Source organism: Chamaea fasciata, unplaced genomic scaffold, assembly GCF_029207755.1.
Source record: "Chamaea fasciata isolate MVZ Bird 193981 ecotype frontalis unplaced genomic scaffold, bChaFas1.0.hap1 SCAF_11, whole genome shotgun sequence".
Taxonomy (NCBI): Eukaryota; Metazoa; Chordata; class Aves; order Passeriformes; family Sylviidae; genus Chamaea; species Chamaea fasciata.
The window spans coordinates 19,899,354-19,926,633 of NW_027094096.1; the positions used below are offsets into that span (position 1 = coordinate 19,899,354).

At 44.5% G+C, this 27,280-nt stretch overlaps 1 protein-coding gene across 5 annotated transcripts in view; it reads left to right on the forward strand.

Moving 5' to 3' along the window:
- The first annotated feature begins 4,973 nt into the window (after positions 1-4,973).
- Positions 4,974-27,280, forward strand: part of GNB4 (G protein subunit beta 4) — a 30,552-nt gene continuing 8,245 nt past the window's right edge. Inside the window, exons 1-5 of one of the 5 annotated variants that reach the window (XM_066193559.1) lie at positions 4,974-5,054; positions 20,499-20,597; positions 24,921-24,959; positions 25,706-25,812; positions 26,642-26,705. In XM_066193559.1, coding sequence (XP_066049656.1) covers positions 20,541-20,597; positions 24,921-24,959; positions 25,706-25,812; positions 26,642-26,705 — 267 coding nt within the window. In that variant the 5' untranslated portion in view covers positions 4,974-5,054; positions 20,499-20,540. The other 4 variants (XM_066193562.1, XM_066193560.1, XM_066193561.1 and 1 more) reach the window with 4 other exon arrangements.

Below are 27,280 nucleotides of genomic sequence, written 5' to 3' on the forward strand. Positions count from 1 at the left end.
TGAATGAGATGAGCTTTGCCTTTGCCTCACCGAGTCATCTCAGACAGCGGTGAAATACCAGGCAAATTACACCACTGAAATACCCTGAAAATTATATCTGTGAAATACCCGGCAAATTACAGCGAGCACGTGAAACCCACGACTGATCCCGGTGTCAAACTGATCTTAGAAGGGAGCACTACAGATCAAAAGGCTTTTTCAGCCCCTTTCATTTCTACCACTGTTCTTTTACAATGAACGCTTTCAGTGGTTCCACGAGTATCCTTCATCATTTTATCTGAAAGAAATAATAATATATCCAGTAATACATGCATATATATAGGCTGCACGTAAAGCATCTATCCACATATCCTCACTCCTCTTTCTTCTATTTAAATAGTGTTCAGTGATTGTTCAGTTCTCTTAAAAGGATGAGTCACCTGCAGCTGCACAATGATCCAGCTGTGTAGCTTGATAAATTATTTTACTGGACCTCAAAAAGTAAATACACTGACATCTACTGTCATTATTTTGGTTTGTGTTTATATTATTTTTTCTTAATTTGAATTAAATATTAGAAAATTAGCATGAGGATATAAAAGGAACTGCTGGATTGGCAGCTCTAGAAATTGAGATTCTCTGTTTCTTGGTAGCACAGAGACACTCGTAAAACACAGCAAGGATGTTCCCCTCCACCTGCCCCATTAAACAGTGATCCGTGAACCAGAGCTGGTGATGAGCAGTCAGTGCAGGTGCCTTACAAATTCCTTCTGGGAATTCTAGAGACACATGGACACAACGTGAACTGAACTCCCACCACAGATGCTTTTCATGTGGAGCATCACCTGGTGTGCAGAGAGCTCACCACTCCCTGGTGCTGTGAAAGGCCACTCTGCATCAGCTGTGGGGTGACAGAAGAGCAGTGGGAGGGGAGAGGATCTGTCCCACTCCAGCTGTGCCCTGAGAAAGCAGAGGGGTCTGGAAGGAAGGAGTGGATGTTAGACTCCTGTGAGAGTAAAACCAGGAGATTGAAGCTAAAGCAGGAAAACCTTTGCTGTCATATTTAGGAATGAACTGAGGAAGGATATCTGAAGGAGGATATGTTTTCCGTCGTGTATATAGAATATAAAGATAATATGTGTAATCCTGCTTAACAGAGTAATTAAATCAGTAAATTAAGTGAACTTTTAAGTCTCGTGCTCTCCATGAGGTTTGAATAAAATGAAGTGAGATTGCTCACTTATTAATAAGGGGTTTAAGTGCCATTTTAGTTCCCAGATCTGGAAAGAAAGATGCAAAGTGAGGGAGAAGAGATTAGCACATCTCACCTGAAGAGCTGCAGACTGCAGTGGCAGAAGAGCTGTCAGACATTAACAAAGAAAGAAGATAAAGCAAAGGCAGTGGTGCAGCTGTGGGGAGGACAGTGACACAAACAACCCTGAAAGGAAACCAGCCTTACCACTGTAGAGGTGTCAGGGAAGCGGACTGCCCTTTCAGTAAATTAATTCTGAAGTCTGAATGAGCAGTTTATTTTTTCTTTTGTTTTCCCGGATCAGTCAAAGGGGTTGTGTGATTCAGCCACACCAGCGCAGGGGATTCCCTCTGGATCTGTCTCTTAGCTATGGCTTGGTTTTTCGGCTTTTTTTTTTTTCCTTTGACTTGTCTCCTGAGCAAACATGACACCTTCATGTGTATCCTGAAGTGTTTTGGGAAGCAATTAGATAATGGGCTAATGAAATGTGGGGGCTTTCTGGTACAGGCAAACTACCAGGATGGCAGTGAACCTTGCATTTCTCTGGAACCAGAGAAAAGACATGCAGAGACTCTGGTGGTATTTTTAGTCATTTAGACTATACTTGTCCCTGTCCATCTTTGTGCCAGTCGGCTTCAGCCCTGCCGAGACTGGGAAGTTCTTCAGAAAATGTCTCATTGCTTCCTCATACCCACTCACTGATCTAACACATTGTTTCACAAATTTCCATCAAGAGGGTGTTTAGGCTGCTGCTGGAGCTGTCCTGCCTGAGGTTTCCAGTTACAGCTGAATCAGCGCAATCTCCAAACAGGCTCCCTTCCTCTGCCTTCCCTTCGGAGGTGTTTCAGACTCATCGGGCAGGAATCCAAGCACCGTAGGCCTCCAGTAGCGTTTAATCTATCAGAAACCAAAGTTGCTGCGTTGGCTGTAGTAGCTCATAATTCAAAGGGAACATGTTAGAGAAACTGATCTGGATATTGATTTAAAAAACTAATCTGGCACTGTGTCCCAAGATTTCTTTTTCACTGCAGAACAAATTGGTGCCTTATATAAATTCTGAAGTAATACAAAGCATATTGCAGAACTGGCGTAAGAATGGCTCCATTAGGGGTAGCTCTGATTTTGCAGAGTGGGGTTTGGCATGTGAAACCAGTGATCAGAAGCCGAACTGGATGAAAGCTGGTGGTAAAACACTGCCAGCAGGAGACCTGGGGATTTCTCTTTCATTAGGAATTTGTAACTTCATCTAATAAATGACTAAACTGACTACCCAGTGGGTGAGTTTTATAGGGAGGGGCAGTTGCTGTTATTTGTATTGGTTGGTCCAAGGCAAGATATTCCTGTTTTCCTTGGACCACCACAGCCACATCAATGCCACCCCTGCAGGATGAGCTCCCCTGTGGAGAACCCTGTCCTGTGTGCTTCATTTTCCCTGCCTGCAACTGAAGAATCTTCCCTGTCTCCCAAATGAGTCATAAGGACAAATTATGTAATTGTAAATGTTTTAGTTAGCACTGGAAGGACAAAACCTGATAATTGAATAATATGTAACTACCCAAATATCATCTGAATTTTTCTAGGGCTTTCCTTGCTGCCTGTTATTTTCCAGAGTTGTTTGAAAACAGAAGATGAGAAATGATGTGCTCATTCTGGGATGGTATCTTGTCAGTAATCACTCCTCAGGGTTCTGGAGATTGTATTAGGAAGAATGCAAGGGAACAAGCATATTTTAAGGGAAAACTCTCCTTGCACCAATTCCTCCCTTTCATAAAAATTTAAGTTACTTATACGGTGATACAGTGACTCTGAGAGAAGTGTATTTCCCTCAAGTATGGTCTAACAAAATCAAACCCATTCCTTGTTGATTTTTGCTGTGTGATCACTCATTAAATGCAAAGTAAACACATCGCTGAATGGCATCTGTCCTTTGGATAAACAGAAGGCAGATGTATTGCAGTGTAGGAAAGCACAACACAGACTTTGCAACCAGGACAGAGCTATTAAAATCATAGGCTTGATTCAGTTAGGGAACGTGCATGTTTTTTAAGACTGATTTAGGGTAAGCAATGAGCTGTTTCATTACAGTATGTACTGTATGTTCCAGCACGTGCTGTCATTAATACTGAGCTATATCGGTAACACGCTAATAGCTCAAAGATTGCTTTACTCACACAAGTTTTGGTACTCATGTAAAATATTTTGCAAAAATTTGACAGTTTGTGTTGCCGAGGGTGTGGCAGACCCGTGCTGAGAAGATGGATGGTGCAAGTGTGTCATGGTTGGTGCTGGAGGGCTGAGCAGGGCTGCCTTACGCTGGCGGTGCTGAGGTTCTGACTTCTGCACTGGTGTCCCTGTGGAATCAGGGTCGGTGGAGCAGGAGAGACTCAGAGGTGTGGTTGGAGCATCCCACAGATCGGCTATCCCATATCTTCCCAGGTCTCTGGTTGGCTCTGGTTGTAGTTTGACAATTTGGTTGCAGTAGGAGCACCAGACGTGGAATGGTCAGACAGATCCACAACAGGACTGACAAACCCCTGGCAGGCAGCCCCTGATGGTCTGTCTGTCTTCCACACCTGGTGTGAGGGGGGCTACACCACTACTGGACGTGGGATTGCAGCTTTGTGAGGAATGCACAGGACTTGAATACCCATTCAACACTTCATATTTTCCCCCCCCACATTAATGATCTGCGAAGTTCAGCGGAGTCAGTCCTTGCTACCAAGCAAAGAGAAACATCACACCTTGCTGCGTGCTGAGGGGGAGACAGGACTTTAATTGATCACAGAATCAATTAGGTTGGAAAAGACCTCTGAGATCATCAAGTTCAGCCTATGACTGAACACCACCGTGTCAACCAGACCATGGCATTGCATGCCATGACCAGTCTTTCCATAAACACCTCCAGGGACGGTGACCCGTCATCACCTTCAATCCCTTTCTTTGAAGAATTTCCTTCTAATGGAAGGAGTGTCCAACCTAAACATCCCGTGGCTTGCGACTGTGTCCCCTCGTCCTGTTACTTGTTCCCTGGGAGCAGAGCCTGACCTGCTGCACCCTCCTGTCAGGGAGTTGTGGAGAGCAATAAGGTGCCCCCCGAGCCTCCTCTTCTCCAGGCTGAGCCCCTCCAGGTCCCTTCCCAGGCCACTCCAGTGGAGCACCAGCCATGGAATACTGGGGCCAGCAGAGGGGCTGCCTGCCTGCAGGTACTCAGGAAATTGAAGGCTTCATGGCAGGCAGTGGTCCCCTTGGCTCCACGGGATCCCCACATCTCACGTCCCCATCCCCACTCCCACTTTGCTCTCCACACGTCTCTCTTGCTCCCTGGACCCCATCTCCATGTCCCTGATGTCCTTCAGTGTCCCCACCCCCAAGTCCTCATTCCCGGGGGCCCTACCCTCAGGTGAAATCTCTGGGTCCCCACATCAGCTCTCCATTCCCTAGTGACCCCATCCTTTCGGTCCTCATGCCCTGGGGTCCCAACACCACGCACGGTTGTCCCCCGCCCCGGGTCCCGTCTCTCTCACGGTTGCGACCCACAGTGTCCCCCTGCCCCGTGTCCCGTCTCTCACGGTTGTCACCCACAGTGTCCCCGTGTCCCCCGCCCCGGGTCCCGTCTCTCTCACGGTTGTCACACGCGGGGTGACAGAAGCGCCGCCCACAGGGGGCGTGGCGCAGGGCGCGCTCTGACGTCACGCGGCGCTGCCATGGCAACGGCCCGTCACGTTGTCCGGTCCATGCGGGCGGGGCGGAGCCGCTCCCGCCCCAGCAGCGCCATGGCGGCGGCTCGGTGACACCGCGCTCCGCGGCCGCCCGGACACCGCAGGTACCTTCGCCCGGGGATGTCCCCGCGGCCGGGCTCGGCCCGCGGGCGGCTCTGCCCGTCCCCCGCGGCTCCGCGCGGCCGCCCCAGGGCGGTGCCCGGTCCCCCCGCGGCTCCGCTTGCCGCGCCGTGACCGGCGAGCCTTGGCCGGGCGGGGCCGCGTGGGGCCGCGGGCCGCGCTTCCCGGCGCGGCGGCAGCGCCGGCCGCTCCCGCGGGACTGCGGGCGGGCGGGAACCTGCAGTGCGCTTCCCGCCCGGCCCGCAGAGCTCGGGGATGGGCTCGGGCTGGCCGGTCCCGGGGAGGTCCCGGTGCCGCGTCCGGCGCTGCCCCCGCGGGGCCGCCCGGGAGCGCCTGGCCCGCCCCGCCCCTTGGGCGGCTCCATCCGCGGCGCTGGGGGGGGGGGCATGGGCGGCACCACCGCAGCGGCGGGGGGGGCAGGAGGGAGGCAGTGCTCGGGCGGCGCCGCCGGCAGCGGCCCCAGCGCCGTGAGAGCCCGGCAGGTGAAGCCCCCGGCAGGGAGAGCCCCGCGGGGCAAGGGCGCGGTCCCGGGGTCCGCCGGCAGCGGCGGGATGGGCGGGCGGCATCAGCCGGTGCCGTCCCGCCCGCCCCGGAGCGCGGGCTCGGCGCCCCGGCTCCGCGGGGAAGGGAGGGGCCGGGGCGGGGCCGCGGAGCGTGCCCCGGGCTGGTGCCGGAGACGGGGGGTGCGGAAGGGAGGGACGGGCTCGGTACCCCGGGCTGGGAGGTGAGGAGCGGGCGGGGCGGGGGGCAGCGACACCCGGTGCCGCCGGTGCGGCTCGGTGCCCCAGCCGGGGTGCCCCAGCCGGGGTTGCGGGGCGCCGCGGGGTCCCTCCGGCCGGGGAGGAGCTGCTGGGGGCCAGGGGCGGCCCGGGCACGGGGCACGGGGTGTGCAGAGCGCTCCGGCCAGCTAGCAGCATCGGCCGGAGCGGCGCTTGGGGTGCAGGATGGACTGCGGGCAGCAACAGGCGGCTCCCGGGCTCGGGGATCAGCTCCGCTGTCGGGTCTGGACCTGACTGGAGCAACCCAACCCACCCTCCTTTGGGTTTCAGCATTCCGTAAATCGGATTCCTGGCCAGGGGCTGAGACTTGCATGCTTTGCGTGGCTGTTGTGGCAAAGGTGATTTGGAAGGTGTTCCCCGTCTTTAGCAAAAGTGCAAAGTCATTAGGGGCTTCGTAGATATTGCTTGTTTCCCCATCCAGATTTATTTTACTTTTTTTTTTTTTATTTTAATCTGCTTTTTTTATTTTTGCACTTGTTGCTGAGATTGTAATCTTTGATTTTTAGTTTGCTTTCTGTTGGGAATTGTGAAAAGCATCCAAGCTCCTACAAGTTATAGGTGTGGTAGACTAGTTTATGCTGTAATACTGTCTCAACTAATGCAAAATGAGCCTCTGATCCGTCCTCTCCTGTTAATTATCCAGTTGAGAATGTTGTCTTTTATTAGACTGGTTATTGTAGCTTGGAAAGTACGTGATTTTCCAGGACGGTTTTCAGTTCTGAAATAGGAGCAGGGTAAGTCCCAAACCTAAGCATGAGCTGAGGAAAAAAGTGCTGAATTTAATTAGATGTAATCAGTTTCTGAAACAACAGAGGAGTAGATGCTCCTCTGCTGGGTGGAGAGTACCGGGGATGGAAGGGGAAAGAATGGCAAAATGGTGCAGAGAGAGGAGACAGGTACCAGCCTCGAAAACCTGCTGTGAAAGCACGGGGAGAGATGAAAACTGTTCCTGTAGGAATAGCAGGGACACGAGTCTGCAAAGTCATTGGAGTGCTCAGAGGAAAACCTGAAGCTGCTTCCTGACTTGTGTTAGAAAAATGGGAAGTGATGTAAAAGGTGGTCACTGACCTGACAATGAAGTGTCAGCTCCAGGAGATGAAATTACTGGTTGGAGCTGGGGGAAGTCTGAAGCTGTGCTAACAGGAGTAATAACTATATCAACAAATTAAGATGAAACAAACCACATGGCAAGCACACACAGTCTTGAAAGTCTCTTAATGGGATGGGAATCTTCAGTGGGTTTTTGCTGTGTTTGTTTGTGATTTTTAAGCAGGATAGCTGTGGTGAAGTTAATTTGTGCTTCCAAAGAACAGACTGATGTTATCTTGGAAGAAGGGGGCTAGGGAAATGAGGGAGATGGTAAGTATATGGATACGTCTCGCTGTGTGTCTGCTCTGGCAAGCTGTATTTTGAATTAATATTTCTCTAAAATGAGCAGTTTTCACAGTGGGTAATGTAGATGGGTTATCCAGATTTAATAGGCTGAGAACTGAGGCTGCTGTAACAGTATATAGTATATACCTTTCACCTGTTAATTGTGAACAGTTGAGGACTAATGCATCTCTTGTTTAATTTGTCCATTTCAATTTTCTAAAGAAAAACGTAGGACTCAAAAACCTCACAAGAAAACCTTGCAAAAATACTTTTGAATACAGAACTGTGTAGTTCTCTCCTGAACCACTATGGAAGTTTAAAAAATGGCACAAAGTTTATGAATATAAAATTTTGAAAGTGAATAAGAGATACAAATAAAAAAATCCCCACAGTATTTAGAAACATGATTTTCTTCAGTTAATCTCTTTTCTGCCAGTCTTTAATTCATGACTGTTGTGTTACTGAAGGCAGCCAGTTATATTTTTTTATATCTCAGAAGTCACTTTGAAATGTCTTATCGAACTAGTAAGAAATTCAGAATCTCTGAGCTTGACGTGCAGTGCATGCTCCTAGAACATAAATACTTCGGGACAGTGATAATGCAGTGATTGTGTTTTGTACTTAACACTGTCTGGAAATATCAATGCGCAGATTAATGCAGCTCCCAAGTGCCTGGAACTGGCTGTTCAGAAAGTATGCATAGTATCGCTAACCAAGAAAACATTTTTTAAGTTCCACCAATTTTTTTCTCTTTTCTAATTGGATGCAGACCTGTCACTTACTTCATCTTCTGAAGTGTGTAATTAAATGTAGTTGTTATTGTTTCATTCTTGTATGAAACTTCTGTGTTTTGCAACCCAAGTTTTGTAATAGAATTTACGTGAAAAATCCGAAGGAGGACTAAAGCAGATGCTCCTGAAAAACACAGAATGTGTTGTGCCGTTCTCTTGGGGCTGTGCTTTGGTACCTGATATTGGTGCAGAGGGCTTCATGGAGCGTTCTGGGTAACAGGAGGCAAGGCTGCCCTGAGCTGCAGCTTTAATTTGAAGGATGGCACTGTTGAGGCTTGGGCGTCACATCTTCAGCAGTGTTTGAACAGCAGGGCTGTCTTTGCAGAGAGCCTGAAACAGAATAGCAAGAGGGGAGCTTCTGACTGCTTTGGGTGAATGTCAGCTTGGATGCCACCAGTGACACTGGATCGTTTTGGATCGCTGGAGTTACTGTGGGGCAATGCCACAGAGAGAGCTGGGCTGAGGCTTTATGAAAGCCAGAATTAACACAAGTGCAGGGGGACGTTGGCTGGCAAATACTTCTGCAGTTCATTGAAGATGCTTTCATTTCCTTTAAGATATCTTGGCTTTGTGAAATGAAAGTTTGAAAGTTTGTGAAATGCTGACACGCACTAAGCCGAATTTTGATTCAGTTACTGTGACTCTTGCAATCTCTTGCCTTCTAAAAGGGTTTAGCCTGGAAAGAAGGGGAAAGATGGAAGTGCTTGATTGTATTGTAGAGCAAAAGGCACTCTCTTGTGCCACCTATTACATGAAATTAGTTCTTTGGGGCAAAACAGATTTGAGTTTGCAGGAACTGTTTTCCCTCTCCTTACGTTAGGTCTCAGACAAATACTAATCATATGGATTTTCAATGTAAGCCAAATGTTTGAGTCATTGTGAATCCCAGTGTTTTGAAACGTTAAAACAGCTGAGTAATGTTAACATTGAAAGTATTTTATAAGGTTTTAATTTTCAAATGGGGTGGGGAGGAGAACAAAATGAAATCATAAAATCAATCCCAGGATTGAATGTGCTTCTTAAATGAGATTGGTCTTGGAGCTGCTTTCAATGACTGTCTTGGCAGCTTTACAAGAACAAATCACCTCATTGCAATCAGCAGCGGGAACTCTTGGACCTGCCTGGTTTGTTTTCATCATGCAGGTATTAATTCAGATGGTCAGCATCTAGCCTAGCACAGAGCATCCAAGCAGTTTCAGGATAACCTGATGATTTAAATTTTTTTTTGTGTATGTTTTTCCTGATATATATATATATATATATATATATATATTTGTAGTAATTATTTCTAACATAAATTGCACTTGTGTAATTTTATGTTTATACATTGAAATGCAGTTCCTGTGGTATATGTATGCATTTGAAGTCTTGCATTAAAATTAAAGATGCTCTTTTATGATCTGTTGTTGAAACATGATATTTAAAATTGGTCTGTTTAAAAGAAATATTTGATCTGAATATTTTTCTGGTGACCCTTTGTTTCATAATGGTTTGCTTTAGGTGAGTGTTCATACAAAACAGTTTAATTCCTAGCTTGAAAAAGGAAGACATTTTTCTTCTTTCAGTTCTTGATTTAAGTGGAGCTTAGTTGTTACTGAGCTGAAAAAAGTATTCAGATTCCATGTATAGATGTTATGCTTGTCAAAATCCGATTTCACACACTAAATTTAGTGTGTACCTAGTGATTTTCATCAGCGTCGATGATTTGACCTAAAGATTTTGACAGTTCAGTGTAATGTCGTGGTACTAAAAATTAGTAAATTGGAGTGCACTAGGTTTTAGGTAGTTAAATTCTATAAAAGCTTTCTCTCCCTCCAAAAAATACGAATTAGGTTTAGGACCATGTATTTATTTATCTTGTATTGCTGCTGGAGAGGCAGAGTGGAGCCCTTCCCTTTGCTTGTGCACCGTGCTGATGGGAAGATCAAGTTTTGTTGTAATCTCAGCATTAACCATGATAAAACAGAGTTAAAAAACCCAGCGCCGCAAAGTTTCCATGACAGCATTAAGTGCAGATGCCCTAGAATTTCAAGAAATTCATCATGACGTTAGTTCCATTTTCCTTCCATTGAATGGTAGGAAGGACGCAGCGGGGGGGTTGGGTGCTCCTGACAGTCTCTGGGGAGAAGAGCAGTGGTCCACAGGGAAGTGTTACAGTTTTTTATAGGACAGTGAATGCCTGTTTTCAATCTCCCTGATTGACACTTGTTGGGCAAGAAACTTCTTAATTGCTTTTTAAAGTAGTTTTAATACAAGGTGTCTAAAAAATTAATTGAAAGTGTGGAGAATGAGATGGCCCAGAAGTAAAACTGTGGCTTTGGTGCTACAAACACAACATTAATTTCTAAGATATGCACCAGAAAAGGAGAAGCTCCTCTTTTGTCTTGAAAGTCTCCCAAAAGAGGGAGCTGGATAATTTATTTTTTTTAATAAAGAAAAAAAAACCTCCAAAAAACCCCTCAAACTCCCCCCCCCTCCCCCCGCCCAAAAAAACCCAACCAAAAAACCCCTAGTCCAGAGTAAATGTTCTGTAAATGAGTATTTGATGATGTGAGCACTTCAGTTGCCTACACTTTGGGAAAAAGCTGCTAATTTGGAAGGTCAGGTGGCTGGAAATGGGAAGTCGTTAAGGCACTTTTTTCCTGCTCATCTATGTTAGACGTTCTTACAAATGCAGACGGATGGGCATCAAAAGCCAAACATGCACTTTGGAAAGGGATGGAGTGAAGAAAGTTGATTTTTCCTGTCGGTGCTGCTTCAGAAGCTCAAGGAATTCTCCGTTCTCAATCTCTACAGAAACCTCATGGCCCTGAATCGTCGAGCTTTGCTAACTGACAGGATTAGAGCTGAAAGGCCGACCACCTCAGCAAACAGCTGAATTGCTGCAGGGTTTCAGAGCTGTGGCTCTGTTTGCCTTTACATCTGTCAGTCACCATTGCTGAGAAGAACTCGGGTGGTGGAATGCAATATCTCAGACATTGAACCCAAAAGACTTGCAAGAGCAGCGTCTGCTCTGTGGTGAGGGCTGGAGCAGACAGGGGTTTAGTGGGCTGATGTCCTGGCTCACCATGCCTGAGACGTGTAGGGTGCACTTACAGCAACAGAAGTCCAGTGCATTGGAGAGACCCTTGAGCAAAGCAGATTGTGGAGCCGTGGGCTCTCTCCTGGCCATGGTGCCTGACTGATTATTCCTGTCTATAACCTTGGGCTTTGTCTCTATTTATAACCTAGTGAGCATCATGTGTTCATAAAAAAGTTATATTTTGTGGAAGACAACTACGGGTGGGAATCAATATTGTACTTCTTTGCAGCAGCAGTTTGTTTCTCTTTTATCCTCTTCCTTCATTTAGGGCCATTTTCTTTCCAGGCAGACAGATAATTTCTGACTTTGGACCAGTTAAAAATTACTGCTACAAAGACAGCCTTTGTTTTGAGAACCCTGCAAGTGTGAAGATAGTTAGGAACACAGTGCTACTGATTTCCTTATTTAACTTCTTCCTTCAATATTGGATGTTGTATCTTCTTTAGTAAGCGATTGTTTGAAAACAGACATTGCTTGAGAAACATCAAAAGCCATTCCCAGGAGTATAGATTAGATATATCAGTCTCATCACAAGTGGTACCAGAACTAGCTGCACAGCCCATGTGCTCTTAATCCCATGTTTGCAGTAATAGGGGTGAGAAAACCAGTACATAGGGTTTTTACTTCCTGGCATTGGATTTCTGATCATTGCGTAGTGGGAGGCTTTTGGTAGATTTTTTTTAAAGTACACACATCTCATACGAAAGTGAATCTCAAAAAACCCCCATTTTTTTTAGAAAAGCCTACCAAGGTAGCCTGAGCTCTAGTCGGGAAGAGAACTTAATTTTCATGGCTTCAAATCACAAGTAATTGACCAGAAATGTATTGAGAACCGAAAGCAAAATTAAAATTACACCTGAGGGCTGTAGTTTTACCTGACCTTTGGATAACTGGTATTAAGAAAAGCCCGTATGTTTATGTTGCCTTGTTTTGGTGTGCAAGGGTGCAGCTGTAAGCTGCGTTCAGCTGTGGGGATGTGCGGCACATAAAGCCTCGCTGTGACTGCCGTACCAAGGGACTGGGGACCGTGGATCCGTCCAGTGCATGGCTTCTCCCGAGCTGATGGCACGTCTGAAAGGATGCAGTGTGTGTGTAACTGGTACTGCTGGGCTTGCTGCTCCTCCAGAGAGTGAGAATGCTCCACTTTCAAAAACGTTCGGCCAGAAATGACTGCAGGCGAGTGAACAGTCACCCGAGCTGAATGGAGGCACTTTTCCTGTCGACACTATAGCTTCTCTTAATGTGTATCTTCTCTGCTGACTTTAAACCTGAAATTTTCTGTGCGCTCGGTGCTTTATATGCAGACTGTGCTGTCTGCTCACTCTCAGATAACAGGAGGCTGCTTCAGTAATCTTTTGTGCCTGTAGGTGCCAGACCAGATTTTATATGCATAGCACTGCTTGGCCCTACATGATGCCGCTTCAGTAAATACCAACGTATTAGCCCCTTAAAAAAATCCAAAGTCAAACTTGCTTAGAGATGGATTTAAATGTAAATGAGGGTCTTTCAAAATGACTTTGAATTGTCACTCTGCAGTAGACTTTTCCTACTAAAATGTTAAAATAGCTTCCGGGTACGGCTGGGCATTTGGAGAGACAAAAGCCCTCAGCTCACTCCATATGTGTGTCCACCTGTCTGTCCCCAAGGAAGAAACTGGACTGGAACCATCTCTGTCTTCTTTCTTAGGGTTATATCTTTCTGCTTCATTAAGATCTTTCTTGCCACTTCTTACATGATTTGAATTGCAAAACCAATAATAATTCGTTCAGTGATGGAGTATCCTGAGGTCAGTTGTTGTAAGCGGGGGGAATATTATCAGTCAGTGAACCAAGTTTTTGGTGGGGAATCATTATTATAGTCAGCAAAGAAAAGATAATTTGAATTTCACATGAAGTTCTGTTTGCAGGGAGTGTGATAAAAATAAATCTGTGCTTATATACACCAAAACATTTTGACCTGGAAATGAACATAATGAATATAAGATGCAAGAACGTTAAATTTGGAAAAATCACTGTTGGACTGTGAAATATTCATGACTAAAAAATTCCTTCCTTCCTGTGCTTTTCTCAGCCTTATGCTTAACGCTGCATTTCTTAAGGCTTTTTTTCTAGAATCTGGTGCATGTGGGGGTTAAGAAGAGTAAGGCCTTTCTGGATGTGTTTTATGAATGTACTTGGCTTAGACTTCAGCTGGGTCTTGGAAATAAACTCTCTTATCTCGGAGCTTAAGACACCAGTCTCATGAGCTGTCAGCCAAACTAAGGGTAACAGTCTCAAGTCAGCAATGTTTTTTTACTCTTAAACTTAAGAATCACTTCACTTTAATTTCTGAACTGATTTCCTTCGTCTGTTTCGTGACTGCTGTCAACAAGGCCGGTGTTTGTCGGTCTGTTTGTCCTCCATGGAAACCATAATCAGACCAGTCAGCAAACCCAGTGTGGGCCGTGCCCTGGTGTGCTGGGGCTGGTCCCTGTGGAACCACAGAGTGGTTTGGGTTGAGGGGACCTTGAAGATGACCCAGTTCCATCCCAGCCGCTGTGGGTTTGCTCTCGGTGAGCCGAGCGAGGCTCCCGGACACGGCAGCACGGTGGGGTGCGCCGGAGCTGCCGCCTCCTCTGCTCCCCTCTGTGCGGAGAAACACTGCAGGGTGATGTTTACACTGCTCAGGCCTGGAGGCGAACGCAGAGGTTTGTATTCCGTTCACAGCTCCAAGCAGTTCTTGTGGCAGATAGAAGTGTTTTGATGTGGCAGGCCTTATTTCAAAGTCCTGTTCGAATCCCTGGCTGAGTGTGTAAAAAGTGTACGTGTGTATCAAATGGTGCCTATTTCTGCTCCTCCTGTGAGCAGGTCTGGGGTGTTCTGGTGGAGGAAGGAGCGATGTTGTTGCTTTGAAACTCTTGTGCCGCCCGGTTGGTGGGTGGGGTTGTGTTCCTGCCGTGGCTGCTCAGGGCGTGTGGGCACCCCAAGAGACCAGACCTGAATCCCACTCACCTGCAGCTTGCTTGAGTTGAGTCTCTCCTGTCACCTCTCCATTCCAGCTGTCCGTGCGGTTTTGAGCACACGCACGCTCACTGGTCCCTTAAAACTGGGGATGGTATCTCTTAGAGGAATGGGTGTTTAAGTGAGCTCTGCTCATACCCTTCCTCTCGAGAGGCGTTGGTTGATTATTTCCTGTTTTTGTACCAAAGCTATAATGGAGACATACCACTTTAAAACACTTCCAAAATGTGCAGAAGTGCAACAATAGCACTGACCTCAGCGAGGGAGGTCACGCCCAGGCTTGCTTCCTGTTTTCTTCTTGGGGAGACCAGAGGCCCTGAGCATGGGAGAGCTCCTTTGCATCTGCCTGGGGATGGGAAATCAGAGTGGCAATGAATTCCTTCTGACAAAATGAACACTTAAAAATCTTAAGGAAAAGATTCAGTTAGGATTTCCAGGCTTATTTTCTAAATTGTAACCATTTTTGAGGGGGGAATGACCATTATTTTCGTACTTAACTGATGTGTGTAAGATGTTCTGCAGTTAGTGCATTCCTCAAAACATACATTAAAGATAAAGAAAGGAGAGAGATGCACTTAAGAGGTTTGGGAGGAGAGATAAAGACCAAGGTACACAATGGGGCAATTACAGCCCTTGTATACTGTTATTTCAACTTATCCCAGCATTATTCTCCTGGGATTCAAGTTGACCAATATAAAAGCTCTTTGCTTTGTTGTCTTTGTGTATTGATGCAGTACTGCTGCAAGTCAGAACAATGAAGGCTTGGCAGAATGGATAGCTGGAAACGTTTCTGAGAAACAAAGGAAAGGCAGCATAGGGCTAAGGTATAGTAAAGAAAAGCCATTAAATATTTCGTTTTCCTCAGTGGAGAGCTGAGTGTATGTGTGGTTCTCAAACAGCTCTGCCGTAGAAAATACATTATGTAAAATTCCACCTGAAATAGTTGCTATATATGAAGGTATGTAACTGCAGCACAGCATTAATGCATTTACTTTAAATGACTGTTGTGCAGGCAGAGATTTCAGTTGGTATAAGGCTTTGTCCACTGTGTCCAGGTTTGTAGATTTTGAATATGTCAAATTCATTCTCTTCTGGCTGTAAGAGATAAAACCTCTTTCCGTTCTTCTCTATTGATGGCTTTGGGGCATAATGGCTGGGCAAAGCTGCCCAAGTCTTGTTTAGTGTCACTAAATGGAGAAATGTTTTATCAAAATCGTCTCTGGCACATCCTGGGTATACAAAGTGTTGGTCTGTGTGTGGTGCCAGGGCTCAGCTTCAGAGCCAGAACCCATTGTCCACAGCCTGGGTGTCTGTGGGTTTCCGGTGTATCTCCCTTGAGAGAGCTGGAGTGTTTCTTGGTGTTTCTCCCCTCTATTTAGTGAAGTGCTATAGTTAGCATTCCTTGTGTTTAGCCACCTGGGTGATCACTAGTAGAGATGTTCACATGGAAGCCACGTGGAACCTCCTTTCTCCTCCTGTCTGATCACTTTGAGATCTTGCTGCATAGGAGTTGAAAACCTGAGGTTGATACGTGTGGGTAAACACTTACTGCGGTTCTGAAGGACTGATTTTTTGATACAAAATAAAATTCTTACTTCAGTGACTTTCTGATAGCTCTTAAGAATCCAGGCAAACAGACTGTTCTTTCTGCAGTCCCTTTAATCTCTATATATTTGGCACGAAAATAGCAAACCTTTCTTGTGGGGAGGGGCATGTTTACACTTCTCTAGTAACTCTTGCAGAGAAAATTATGTTTTTCCAGCCACAAAGTTTTGAGTCCACGGGTTGCAGAGAGAGTACTTTGGAGACAAGACCCTGGGGTAATCTGTCACTGCCTGCCTGTATAATGAAGAATTAAGCTCTCAGCAAATGATGCTGCTACTGAATCAGGAATAGTGTAAGGAGTAATTTATCTGTGGAGCATTCAAGCCTGGCAGTGGCTTTCTTGGCACTAGATATGCTGTGGACTCTGGCTTACTTAATTATTTTGCCTTGGGGAGGCACTTTCTTTTGGTATCAGTAAATTCACTTGTGCAAGTCCACTGAGGAGAAATTGCACAGTGGTGCAGCTCAGCCTGCAAATGGCTGAGGACGAGGATGTGCCTCCCTGGCTGCACAAAGTCAGCCCTCACAACCAGTTCCCTGGGCTGGTGCTTCTGATGGAAGCATCTGGTGTCCTTGACTCCGTTTCCTGCTGGTTTGGGTGTCCTGCGGTGGCTACCAAAGGTACTAAAAGGTTCTTCCCTGTCCTGTTGCTCTTCCCCTCAAGGCCTCAGCAGGTGGAATTGTTCATAGTACATCATGCACATCATGAGTTGTACTTGAAGAGAAGCCTCTGACCTCTTTCATCTGAGGTGCTACCTCTGAATTCTGAAAAGCACATGTCACGAGTATTCTGCATCTGAGAAAACTCAGATTATTTTTTCTCTGATTCAACATTTATTTAAACTATGAATAAGTCAGGGAAGTAGACATCACATTTCCCTCAGTCTCCTGAGATGGCAGGAGGAATCCTCACTCACTCTTTCTGCCCATCCAGGTGCAAGAGCTGATGGCTTTGCTCTATGTATCACTGAGCATGGTTACAGCTGGGCTCCTGGGGAAATTCATATCTGGAATAAGGATTTTTCCAGGCTGTGAAGCTGTGCTCCTTCCAGGCTGTCCTGTTTTGATCTTGGAGGGGAGAGTGAACGGGCATCACGTCCTTTGTAGCCTAGTATGGGTTGGTGATGAATCCACTGAGGTTTTCAGTAACTTGTATGAGGAAAATCCTGCAACACAGAGATCACCTCTGTTCTTGGCAATCCTTGGAAGCCCTGGCAAGGCAGTCCCAGCATCTCATCTGATGAAACCCAGCTTGTTCACCTGATGCCTGGTAGCACGCTTCAAGGTTGTGGTGGTGTCTTGCTTCCCTGCAGCGAGGGCAGCTTTGTTGGATGCAGCCTCTGCTTTGCCAGTGCTGCCAAGCATCTCAGCTCTGTGTTCTTCTGTGCTTCACTGGTCACCTCACTGGTGGGCTTAGAAACAATAGTACAGCAAGTAAATCTAGTCTGGGTAGTGGTCTTCGCACATAACTACCTCTCTTTAACCATACTGCTGGGGCATCGGAAGTGTTCAAACAGACACAGATGCATCCACGGGTTCCAAGCATCCAAGCATGTGCTTATCTTCCTGTGTTGCTGTTGTGAGTCTGGTGACATCAGTAAGATGTTCCCACAGGAGTTTGACAGGAGTTCAGAGATGCTGCTTGCAGAGTTAGTGTGAATCTGGAAATGCATCCGTGAGAGCTTCCTCCCTACCCACTCAGTTTCTGTGGCTTCCTGTGGGCACATGGAAATAGTGCTTGAAAAAAAAAGTAAAAATCCCTAGTGGAAGCATCTTTCTCCCAGTTCTGCTAAATACTTAATGGTGGGTGATGATCTGAACACACGGACCTTTGCATTGGGAGCTGCTGCCAGGCAGTGCAGCGCTGTTGGATACACTTCAGTTTAACAGTTGAACTGCACTTAGTTTGTTTACTGTAGTATCTTGGTGTTTATACATAGCTTAATATCTCAGAGTTAGCTGTTCAAATGCTGCGTACTGGAAAGGAACTTTACTGCTCGATGCCAGAGTGAACCAGTTCTAAAGTGAGCCTGGGTTTTGTGGAAGTGTGTGCTGCTTTGAAGGCAGCTCTGCTCATTGAGGTATAGCTTGACCTTGAACCACTGACACATTTCTACTGAGCAGTAATGCTTAAGGCTTTGCAGATTTAGAACATGCTGGTGCTGCTAGGGCTTTTCCACTACTGAAAAAGTTTCCTTCAAAAATATGAAGGATCATTATCTTTTTTATTCACTTCAGAATTATTTTTAAACTGAAGACATGTGGGTGAGTGAGAAGGCTTCTGGAGTTTGTCCATGTAGGAACTTGGAGAAGTGTAACACGATTTAAAGCTGTGAAGTTTAACAGCTGTGCAGCTGCTGGTGCAGCAGTGGGGTTAGTGGTGAACAGTGCTGGTACAAGTGACAATAATTAACATTATGTGCAGAATTGTCACTGATTGCCAGTGCAGTGCTACTGCTCATTCTCAAATCTGCCCACAGCTTTACCTGTGAATAGAAAACTGCCCAAGCTTTGTGCTTGTGACCGGCCATGCATGCTTCCAGTTGTGAATAATGTCACTTTCTTTATGATCAGTAATTCTCTGTGAGAATTTGGAGTGACTCTCTACAGAGCACTGAAGTGTGTGGCACATCACAGGGCAGAAGCTGACTTCCCTTCTCAGAAAATTAGTGATACATCAACTTCCCTGCTAGGAATCTTTATCTCCTGTTAAAAATAGCACACAAGACTGCTAAACACTGGCAGGCAGCACGCCTGGCTGGCTTTAGACCTTTGAGACCATTGTTTTTTCTGTTACCTTTGTGTAGGCTCTGGAATAAAAGGGAAAATCATACTGAAAAGGTTAATTTGACATTGTCAGAACTGAAAGTGGGGCTCTATTTCATAGAGCTATTCCTATTGAAGGCATTAAGGTTGGCATTAAACTTGATCAATGTATGTGCTAAAGTAATGTTTTTAATGCTTAATCTTTAAAATTGGACACGAGTGTGGATGGCTTGTGTGTTACGCCTGCTGTGCATTCGGCTGCGTTAAACAGTCTGGGCTTCTGAAAAAGGAGCGCAGTAGGAGATGGAGAAGTCTCCTGGCGAATTCCCATATGAATTACAACATCTTTGTAGCTGAACAGAGCACAGGTTTAAGGGAGGGAGATGTGTGAACCTCACAGTTTGTTTACATACAGCTGGAAATACTGGTTAGAGCTGAGTCACCATCCCTGTGACTGATGAGGATGTATTTTGATTTGGAGATGATCCAGCTTAATGTGTGTTTGTGAGTTGGTTCTGGAATGGACTTGGGCCTGTGGGAAGCACAGAGAGTAAAAGGAAGTAGATGGATAATTAGTGGATACTTTTCTTTTTAAGCAGCAATAAACTTTGTAGCTTTCAAACACTTGTATAAACTGTTAGTCCAAGGATGATTATTTTATTGCAAATTGCTTTGAACCAAAACTTCTCACTCTTTTAAATCTACGAGTATGGTGTTTTATAGATGGAAAGAGCCTTTCCAGAGTCAGTCTTTTAGAGCACATCACTACTGAACTGCAGAGAGCCAGTAGCCACACCAAATAAAGGGGTTTCCCCAGAGGTCTACAGCTTACCAGACACACTGTGACCTTTTTTTTCCTCTGTTTTTTGGCCATTTTTCGGTGGACTAAATAGGAAGCGTAGACTAACGTTTTGAATAGGTTCTTCTTCCTGCTTCTTTTCCTTCCTTCCTCAATTTTCATTTTGTGAGTAGTAGTCTGACTTGTCTGTCTTCTGCAGGCTAGAAGTGTTTTGGCTTTTTATATAATGTCATGGGACCACCATCATCACCTTTCTGGTGCACTTTTTCTGTCATGAAAAAATTACAAATAAGTGCCTGGCTTGTCTGTGAGCAATTTACTTGCTAATGTTGCTTTCACTGCAAGGATTTTGAAGTCTCCATGTGTGTGAATAGACTTAAGAGGTCTCTAGTGGTGTTTGGCTGCACTGCTGTGCTGGGGATAAAAAAACCTGAAAATTGATCTGAGGAAACTTTGTTCTACACATTGAAAAAAAAAAAAATCGAATGCAAGAATCTGATTTGAAAAAAAAAAAGTAATTACTAGCCTGGAAGTGTGCCCACATGTGGTCTTACTGTCAGTTCATCTTTTTATTAAGGTTGCTCTGAGTCCTCCTTCAGATGACAGCTGCTTTAGGGGGCTGAGGCTGTATCAGCACAAGGATGCTTTTAGGGAGGGCTTGGTCTCTTTGCTATCCCTTCTCACTCCGTGGGTTTTGCTTTTGAAATGAAAAGATCATTGTGCCTTGCCCAAAAAAAAAAAAAAAAAGAGAGAAGAAAGTGGAGATAATCTGCTTTGTCAGCTGTAGTTTAGGATTCAGAAATTTCATCTTTGAAATTTTTACCTGTGCAGGGTGCCTGTGTCACAGCCCTGTTGAGCCCAGGGGTGAATACTGGGGGCACCTGCAGCCTCTGCTCAGTGTTGCCATTCCGGGGCACACACTGACAGAGGTTTCTGGCTGGGGGAGCAGGGAGCTGCTACAAAACAGGTTTATAAAGTACAGTGGGTGGTTCTGTTGACAGTTGCTTTTATATTCAAAATAGGCTTCACTTAATTCTGCTTTTCGTGGTAATTCAGGAATTGAAATCACTCAGGTCTTGCCACGCTGTACTAAAGGGAATGTCTATTTGGAAGCCTTTTAAAAAGCAGAATAAAAAGATATATATACACACACAGATTCTTACATTTTTTGTAATGTTTTTTAAAGGGGAGAAAAATAACTTTCAGTATCTCTTTCTTCCCTCTTCTTGGCAGGTTTTCTTCACCAGTGGAGCGTGAGAAGCAGAGGCTGAAAAGATGAGTGAGCTGGAGCAGTTACGGCAGGAGGCAGAGCAGCTGCGAAACCAAATCAGAGTAAGAATTGTGAATTGCTTATTTTCTGTGATAAAGTTCCTCCTCCAAGGGAATAAACAGTAAAGATCTATCAGTTGTTCCTGTTTGTAACCCATGCAGAGCTTAAAATATTTTCAGAGTATTTGAGTAAAAATCAGAAAAACCATTGGTATAATGAAGTAAATTGGTAATATTTCTTGAACAAAATGTTTTATTTCCTGTTGAAGTTTGCTGAGTTTTGGTGCTAGGGCTGTATGTGTTTCTGCACGTTTTATGTTTTGGTTTTTTAAAAAACAGAAGGGAGCAGCAAACTTCTAGAACCTAAGCATGACAAGTTTGGCTTAAGGGTCTCAGAAAAGCTTGGTCCTAGGCTAAAATGACCCCTGAGAAGCCTGAGGTTAAAGCAGGGAGTGTGAGAGCCTTCCAGGGTGGATGTCATTTCTACAAGCGCTGTTTCTTGGCTTCCTGTTGAATTTATTTTTATTAAATGCTGATGCCCCCATACAGGCTATTTTTTGGTTGTATTCACTCAGTGAAGACAAATCAAGTATGAGCTGTCATGCCCAAAGTCAGTTTTCCAGGAATCTTTTGCAATGTGCATTTATATGTCAGTGATGCAGTTTTCAGTAAAATATAATAAAGATCCTCAAAGTCTGTTTGTTTTTCATCAAACTTCTCAAAGCATGCAGCATTCGTGGATCTGATTTATATGGGAATGGCCCATTTGCAAGCATTCCTATCAGTGAAGAGTACAGGCTTCCTGGAATCTGTTGCATGCACAGAGGATTTTTTTAGCCTGGCATGTGCTGGCAGCAGTTGTTCTGTGGTGTCTCCTGCGAGGTGTGAGGCTGCTGGGGGCTGTCAGCCACATGCTGAACACACTGCATGTGTCAGGGCTGTGCTGGGGGCAAATTCGTGTTTTGAAAATGCTCATTCAGTGCCATCCAAGGAGAGCTCTGTGGAAAGGCAAGGTGGGCATCAGTCAGTGCTGTGGCCCTGGGTGCCCCTTCCACTAGCTCTGTAAAGGATACAAATTATTTTGAGCTTAAAATACTAACTTTTTTTGGTCCCAGTTTAAGCTTTATTACAGAGTTACACTGCTAAAAGGGGTACATAATTTTTCAGTTCTTCCTCTGCATGCTGTGTGAAGACTTTATCGTTATGTTATCTTGGGGGGAGCCAGTTTAGTCTTCGTTCAGTCTAGGTTAACAGTGAGTCTGCTTTCATGCAAACTTGTGGGAAGAAAGAGCTACCAGGCAAGTTAGAGGGCTTAGACTGTGCTGCAGGGACATTTGCTTGTTTTTTGAATTTTGGAGCATAAAAATCTGATTTGCACTTAGGTAATGACTCCATTTTGGGGCTTTAGGTCGATTTAACATTTCCTTTGTAACTCTACCATCCAAACTTGTCAGTGGATCTATCAGATGGAGCTGAGTAACCATGGATATGTTGCCTTTGGAGTGCCTTGGCTCAGCAGTGGCAATTGGTGATCGCGTCTTGGTATCTGAGTGCAGCCTTGGATACCTTGTGCTTGCTTCTAACTTCAGATTAACAAGCAATTAAAAATGTTCCTGATGACTTAATGTCCATGGAACTTTCCGACCAAATAATTCAATTTCATATTTGTACAGATGTCTACTTCTCTTGCTTATTAAATCATTGCACAGTTTTTGTTTGGGATGGGTAAGAGGATAGGTACAGGATCTGAAAAGTACGGGTTTTTAAGTGTCAAGGGTATCTACTGGGCTGGTTATTTTCAGGAATTCTTTTTGATGCACTCCTAAAAAGAGATGAGGTCACTAACAGCACTGGATGTTTTATGTACAGCTAACATGTTGCTGTCTTAGTTGTTGACAGCTCTTGGGTTTTGTCTGAAATTTCCTCTAACAGTATAATCCCAGAAAATCAGCTTTGTGCCTAGAAGTGAGGTCCAGACAAGATTGTACCCATCAGTGTCCTAAGCTGCAGAAACTGCAGTGCAGAGCTGTTGATTCCCTGATGAACTTCAGTCTGCAATACTTCAGAAGTGTTTCATGGCTTTCAGTTTTAATTTTGCAGTGTCTAGGTGATGTGGGCACCTGTGTCTCCCCAGCAGCTGGAGCTCTGGTCTGTGCACAATGCACAACCTGAGACTGCAGAAGTTTTTAGTGCAGGAAGTTGGAACACTGAACAATGAATTGTCAGATATCTGTCAGATGACTTGATGGTTAAAGTTAATTCTTAGTTCTGTCTGTAGTGAAGTTCCCATGTGATACATGTGTCCTCACTGTGAGAACTGAAATTGAGGATAATGATTTTTAGAACTGTTGCCTACTTGGCACGTTGTCATTTGAACCAGACATTTTTGGGCAAATAACACACTATATTTAAAAAAAATGCATGTAGTTTGGGGAAAAAACTGCAATCTGAAGTGTGTGCTAGGAAAGTCTGGGGGCTGCACACTGATCGAGCAGTTAAATTTTTCTCACAAATTTTACATTGTCTATTGCATGAACTGAGGTAAATGTGCAATTACATAGAAGAGCTTTTTTATGTTTTGACACTAATGATTCTGTTTTGATGATGCATATGTAGAAATACAGTTTCAAGGTAAGAATTAAAATAGCCTGTTGAAACTCTCCTTTTCCTGCAATTTTGCCAATTGTGTGGCAAGTATTAGACAGCCTCAAATACAGGAGTTGCTAATAGCTTGCTCTTAAAGAGAAAAAATGCTTTGTTTCATTCAGAGTTCATTTTATGTTGAACATTTTCAACTATTTCAGGACAACCAAAACAAGTGGTCATTTAAAATCCAGTGTCTTTCTTCCTGTGGATGAAATAGGTCCTGAGTGCTAAGGGATTTACTGCTCTGGTATTTTAAACCCCTCCTGATTCCAGACGTCAACATTTTATAAATATTTCTACAGTTCAGACATTATAAAAATAAGTTGAGATGACTTAATCCACTCTCAGGCTTGCTTCTTGGGAGGAGAGCTATAAAGGGTGGTCAAAATAAACATGCACTTAAGAAATGTTAAAGTTGCAATGTCAAGTAACTCTCAAGCAAGAGCTGGAAAAAAATCGAAGATCCCAGCCCAGAGCGTGTTGAGGCAGTTCCAAAATGTGCGAGCTGATGTTTCTGTTCCTGCTCTCAAAGGGGACGTTGCCATTCCTGCACTGGCTGAACTTTGGAGGGACACACAAAGGGCTGCTGAAGAGGCACCACTGTTTTTGGGTGGCTGCTTCAGTGGTTGCACAAGTTGGAGAAATTGCCAGGAGTTGAGAGGGTTCTGTGGCTGCTCCTTCAATATGGCTGTTGATGGTTTTGACTTCAACTTATGCTGCACAGTTCCTGTCTCATTTTAAGGCAGTTTAAACCACGTTTAACTTGTGCTGCACAGTTTCTGTCTAACTTCAAGCCAGTTTAAACCATTTTCTCAGAAGGAGGTGCTGGCCATGTGCCTGTTTCTGTGTTCTGGGGACGGGCCCTGAGCTGCAGGAGAGCGGTGCAGTCACAGCTGTGACTAAAACCAGGTCTTGCACAATCACTGTTGCAGGTGAGGCTCAGTGGAGCTCACCTGCGTCAGAGGTCCAGTCGGGGAACTCAGAATTCTGCAAACAAAAGTCAAGTCTGTTTTCTAGGTCAGGTTGAATCATATATGCAGGAAACAGGTCCTGTGTCCTAGAGTGTGAGATAAAGAAAGAACCATGGAGTGTGTGTGTGGAGATCTGAACACCACCCATTCCATGAAATGGGTGAGGGTGTTACTGGGCCGTTTTCTTTCCTTGAAGCTGTGTCAAGTACATCATCACTAAGCTTTGGTAATCCTGCTGTCTGTCCTGCTCCCCAGACCCTGCCTTGCTGATTTTCACCCTGCTTCTCCCAGCCAGCAAGGGGATTAATTTGTGCAAGAGCCTCGTGCGGCACAGAGCTTGCTAATCCTGTGTAATATGTGGTTGCTTTTCCAGGTGGATCAGTTCTTCCCTTGTGCTCAGCACACCCTGAGCAAGCACATCCACCCCAGGGAAGGAATACAGGGAACAGGGTAGGCACTGGGACTTCAGGATGGCTCCAAATGCCTTTGAATCCCATAGTCTGTAGAAAGGGAGATTCAAAGGCTGCTGGCGCATGGCCCTTCTTAAGTCCCTCTTCCTCCACTACCCCTCCTTGTGTGCCATTGCTTTTTAGATTCCTTGAACAATAAGACAAGTGAGGGTGACAGAAGGAATATTGGCATGTCAGTTGGTGGTGGTGTGTGGCTTTGAGTGTTGAAATGTAGCTCAAGAGTTACTTTTCCTTTAGACCCTCTCAGTTGATGCTCAGTGTTGCCTTTCCAATTCAGCTGGTTCCATTTTTTGTTTCAGGATGCCAGGAAAGCCTGTAGTGACACAACTCTTGCTCAGGTATGTTTCTGTTCTTTGTGTAGAGAGATCTCTCTTACTTGAGAGATAAAAAATTAAAAATACCAGGTTATGGCTCTAGCATGTTCCTGATCAGTTACTGAAAGAATAAAGTGAAAGAAGCCTTTGGAAATGTACTGTGTTATTTAAAACCAAACAAAGTCCCACCAAAAAAATCCAAATAAACAAAACAGCAAAAAAACCCAACCAGTCAAAATGCCCCCACCATCATAATGGATCCTGCTTCCACTTTACCTTTTAAGTAGGATATGTTTATTGTGTTAAATATATTTAGAAATACTTAAATAAACATTTTTAGCAGTTTTTTGGAAACAGAATTATTTTGCATGTAGAGTTCTGCCATGCTTTAATAAGTAACCGTGCAGTAAATACTGGAGCATTTTCTTCCATTGGTTTAAATTGAAAAGAGATCTTCAGTTTAAACCAAGGAGATTGGTTTGAGATTTGAGATTTTGAGATTTTATAATCTGAAATAGTCTCAGTTTAATGTAGAAGTATTTTAGAAGAGCTTCCTGAAGTTACATTGTAGCCCTTGTGAAGTGTGTTGTGTCTTCTGTGAAATCTGTTTGTGTCAGTGTTGCTGGGTGTACACCAGTGTCCTATTTTTTAAATGGTTTTTGTTGTGTGCCAAGATAGATAATTCTATCAAAGTTCAAATGTATTTTTGTTATCTTGTGCATTAAAAATAGTTCCCAGTATCTCAGGGGTTTTGTTTTGTTTATTTTTAGATCACAACAAGTCTGGACTCGGTGGGTCGGATCCAAATGCGGACGCGGCGCACGCTCCGAGGTCACTTAGCCAAGATCTACGCCATGCACTGGGGATCCGACTCCAGGTGTGTGCAGGGCAGGGCTGCAGGTCACTTTGGCACCTTCAGTTTCATCCCAGCTCCTGGGAGCCTCACGGGGTGGTGTTGTGCCCTTGGCCTTGCCCCGCCACTGCTGGGGGGTCACAGAAGAGGTGCTTTGCCTGCTCTTGCCATAGATATTTTCCATCTTTCAATTTTAACTTAAGTTTTTGAGTATGTTCAAGCAAGAGAGAGTTCGTGACGAAGCATATTTTTTGGAATGTTGAATATTGTACTTTCCAAGATGTTGAATAATTATGTAACTTCTATGGTAGGGATTTAAAAACTTTCTTGACAAGTTTTTATTTCATTGAAAGAAAGATGCTTTTGTACATAGTGGGAAAAGTAACTTAAGCGTTTTGTTTTGCTGCCTTTAGAGCAGCTGATGCTGAGGTGTAAACACTGCCTCGTGGTCTGCTCTGTATCAGCTCCTCCAGAGAGGAATTCATCTAGAATCTGTTTTCAAGATTTATTTTTGCCTAAATTCCTTATTTACTTTTGTATAACTGTGTGGCTATATAAATAATGAAAGCAGTTGTGAAGAGAGTTCATAAAATGTGTTTTCAGTGAGTTTTTCGCTTGTGTTGATTTTTAATCATGAGTCCCCATGGGATTCCTCAGTCAGGTGATACAGAGATCTACATCTGCAGGCTTTTTTCAACAAATGCACCCCTCCAATAAAAGTGAAAAATCAGAGGGTAATAAAGAAATTATGAAACTTCTGAATCACTTGATAATCATGCATGAAATTATGTATGTCTATTTTGAGATTTTTTTTGTTTTATTTTAACGTATTTTATTTTGTGTTCATATTTAGGCTACTAGTCAGCGCTTCCCAAGATGGAAAATTAATTATTTGGGATAGTTATACAACAAATAAGGTAGTTATTTATAATCCTTATCAATAATTCATGTATAAGTTGTGTGTTTGAATGGGCTCATGTGTGTTTTTTACCATGGTTGCAAGTCAGTCTCTTTTGGTTCCTTTCATGGCCAGGCGAGCACTAGTGATGTGTTGTAGGTTGTGTCTCTGAAGCAATAGTTAATTGCGTAGTAATGTGTAACATTTTCACTCTTACTTTCTCGTGCAATAGCTGTAGCTCTCTGCCTGTGTGGTGTTGCTTCTAAAACTGATTTGGTTTTGAATTACAGAAATACCCAACCTCAGAATTTATAAGAGTGCCTTGGGTTTGAGGGCAGAGGAAGGAGAAGGAAGAACAACAGCTGTTAGGAAAAGCTTAGGTAGTGTGGAGTGGAGCTGTGCTTCTGTAAACTCTGCAGTCTCCATGAGGACAACCATCCTGTCTTACACCCTGCAGTTTAAAGATGTAAAAGAGTTGGACAGAGAAATCTTAACTGGAATAGACAAGCATTGTAAATGCTGAAGTTTACGATAGCTTTGCCATGAAATAACGCACTGAATTGTGTAAATCTGCCCTGCAGATCCTGCTGGTAT